General features: G+C 53.7%; 1 protein-coding gene across 1 annotated transcript in view; it reads right to left on the bottom strand.

Annotated features, from left to right (window-relative positions):
• Nucleotides 1–1,999, bottom strand: part of IFI35 (interferon-induced protein 35) — a 12,760-nt gene that overhangs the window by 5,560 nt on the left and 5,201 nt on the right. Inside the window, exon 9 of the mRNA XM_009879819.1 lies at nucleotides 35–1,004. Coding sequence (XP_009878121.1) covers nucleotides 35–1,004 — 970 coding nt within the window. The remainder of the gene's footprint in view (nucleotides 1–34; nucleotides 1,005–1,999) is intronic.

Raw genomic sequence — 1,999 nt, 5'->3', positions numbered from 1 at the left:
AGAGTGCCGAAGTTGGCGGCCAGCTTGAGCTCACCTTTCAGCTCCGACCTGCCTGGGCTGAGCCTTGAGGCTGAAGTGTCCACAGGTGCTTTGGGCTTGTGCAGCGCAGCCTCTGTGGCGTGGGAGGTTGCTGGGTGTGAGGGCGGGGAGCTGCTGAGCACATCAACCGTGCGTGCGGCACCTCTTCTGGTGCTGAAATCCTGAAGGTACTGCTTTGCCTGGGACACATCAATGAGGTTTCCAATAAGATAAAGCTGCTTCTCATCCTCATGGCAGAGCAACTGGGGATACAGTTTCTGCATCTCACGTGTCAGACCCCTGAGTGCCTGGCTGTCCATATCCAGTCCTCTCTTGGTGATCTTCTCCTTGCGCAAGCTCACCTCCAGCTGCTGGTAGAGCTGCTGCAGGGCCAGGCGGGCCTGTCGCAAGGCGTCCATGTCCCCAGACATACCTGCAGATGGTTGGAGGTACAGTATGGCAATGCCATCACTGCTCACATCCACCACGTCCACACCATGCTGGCGTAGCACACCTTGGTACTTGGCAGCACAGAACCTCTGCATGTACAGGTAAATGTCTGAGTCCATCACTAGGGAAAAGTCCTCCAGCTGTTCCACAGCTTCCCCGTCCACTGGGCCCCGAGGTGATGGGACTTTAGCCGCTTTGTCACACTCCTGGTGCCAACTCGGCAGCTTTGCTGTCCCTTGTGCTGACTCAGTGGAGTCAGGCATTTGCTGGTGATCACGCATTCTGGTCTCTTCAGCCCCATGGCTGGAACCCGGCAAGAGGATCTCTCCAACGTCTTCACTCTTGAGGTTCAGGCTGCTCAGCAGGTCTCTGCTGAAGGCCTGCAGCTCAGTGAACGGTCCCTTGACTATGCAGTGTGTGTTCTTGGAGTCGAAGTTGAACTGCACATTGCTGTAGCTTTTATGCAAGTTCCTCAGGAGGGTTTTGCCAGCAGGAAGATTACCATAGTCAACTATCACGCACGCACGTATGAAGATCTGCAAGTAGATAGCAAGGGAGTGAGAGAGCAAGGACAAAAAACAACCCCTCTCCAAGGCACAGAGGGAGGCAAATGCACCTGACACAGCGCCTGCAATATTATGACAGAAAAGACGACGTGATCTACCACCTCCCTCTCTCAGCATCCTGCTTTCAAATGAGATGGGAGCATAACACGGGCAGGACTGAAAGACCCAGCCAGCCCAAACTGTTCTTGGACACTGCACGCATAGTCAAAAGCTTTCTGGAAACACAGAATGCGAGGGGCAAATCGCACAGAGTTGTGGCCCCATTTCTACACGCTGGGAGCTCTGCAAACAGCCCAAACCCAAGAAACCCACTATCCCTTCTGCATCTGAAGCGCAGTTGCCCTCTCACTCTCCCAGAGCTTCAACTGCAGACCTTCAAGCAGTCTGGCACCACAGTCTTGTGGAAAGGTCTGCAACGCCAGGCTGACTGCCATGGCCATCTTTTCAGTGCTCAGACGTAAAAACACGAGACATAGCTGCTGCCATACTCTCTTGAAACTGGAGGAAGAGGTAAGAACTCTCCAGTGCCTCCTAGATGCCAGCACGTCTGTCTCCTAAGCTCTCCTGAGAAGGAGAGAGGAAAAATACACTCTGTGTGTCCAACTAATGACACGGTGTCCAGCTAACAACACGGCAGAGGCATTAACAGGATCTCTCGTGTGTCACCATATGGGCTGGGGAAAAGTACCCCTTCCCCCCAGTCTGACTGTCCTTCCTTGGTTTGACAGGCACAAACACCAAAAACCGAGCACAGGGCCTGCCTGGCTGTCCCTGTGTTATTAGCTCAGAAAAAAAAAATATTCAAATAACGAATAATAACGGATTTGCTTTAAGTCTAATTAAGATTAAAGGAGACAGTGCGGTCCCCTTCCCGAGCATGCCGGCCAGGCGCAGAGCGGCTCCAGGAGCCAGCTGGGGCTGTCACGGCCGCACAGGCAGGAGCCATCTGCTCCTGGCTACCTCAT

The sequence above is a fragment of the Charadrius vociferus genome, unplaced genomic scaffold, assembly GCF_000708025.1.
Source record: "Charadrius vociferus isolate BGI_N301 unplaced genomic scaffold, ASM70802v2 scaffold730, whole genome shotgun sequence".
In the NCBI taxonomy this organism is placed as follows: domain Eukaryota; kingdom Metazoa; phylum Chordata; class Aves; order Charadriiformes; family Charadriidae; genus Charadrius; species Charadrius vociferus.
The sequence above is the reverse complement of the archived record's forward strand: the minus strand, read 5'-3'. Positions and strand labels throughout refer to the sequence as shown.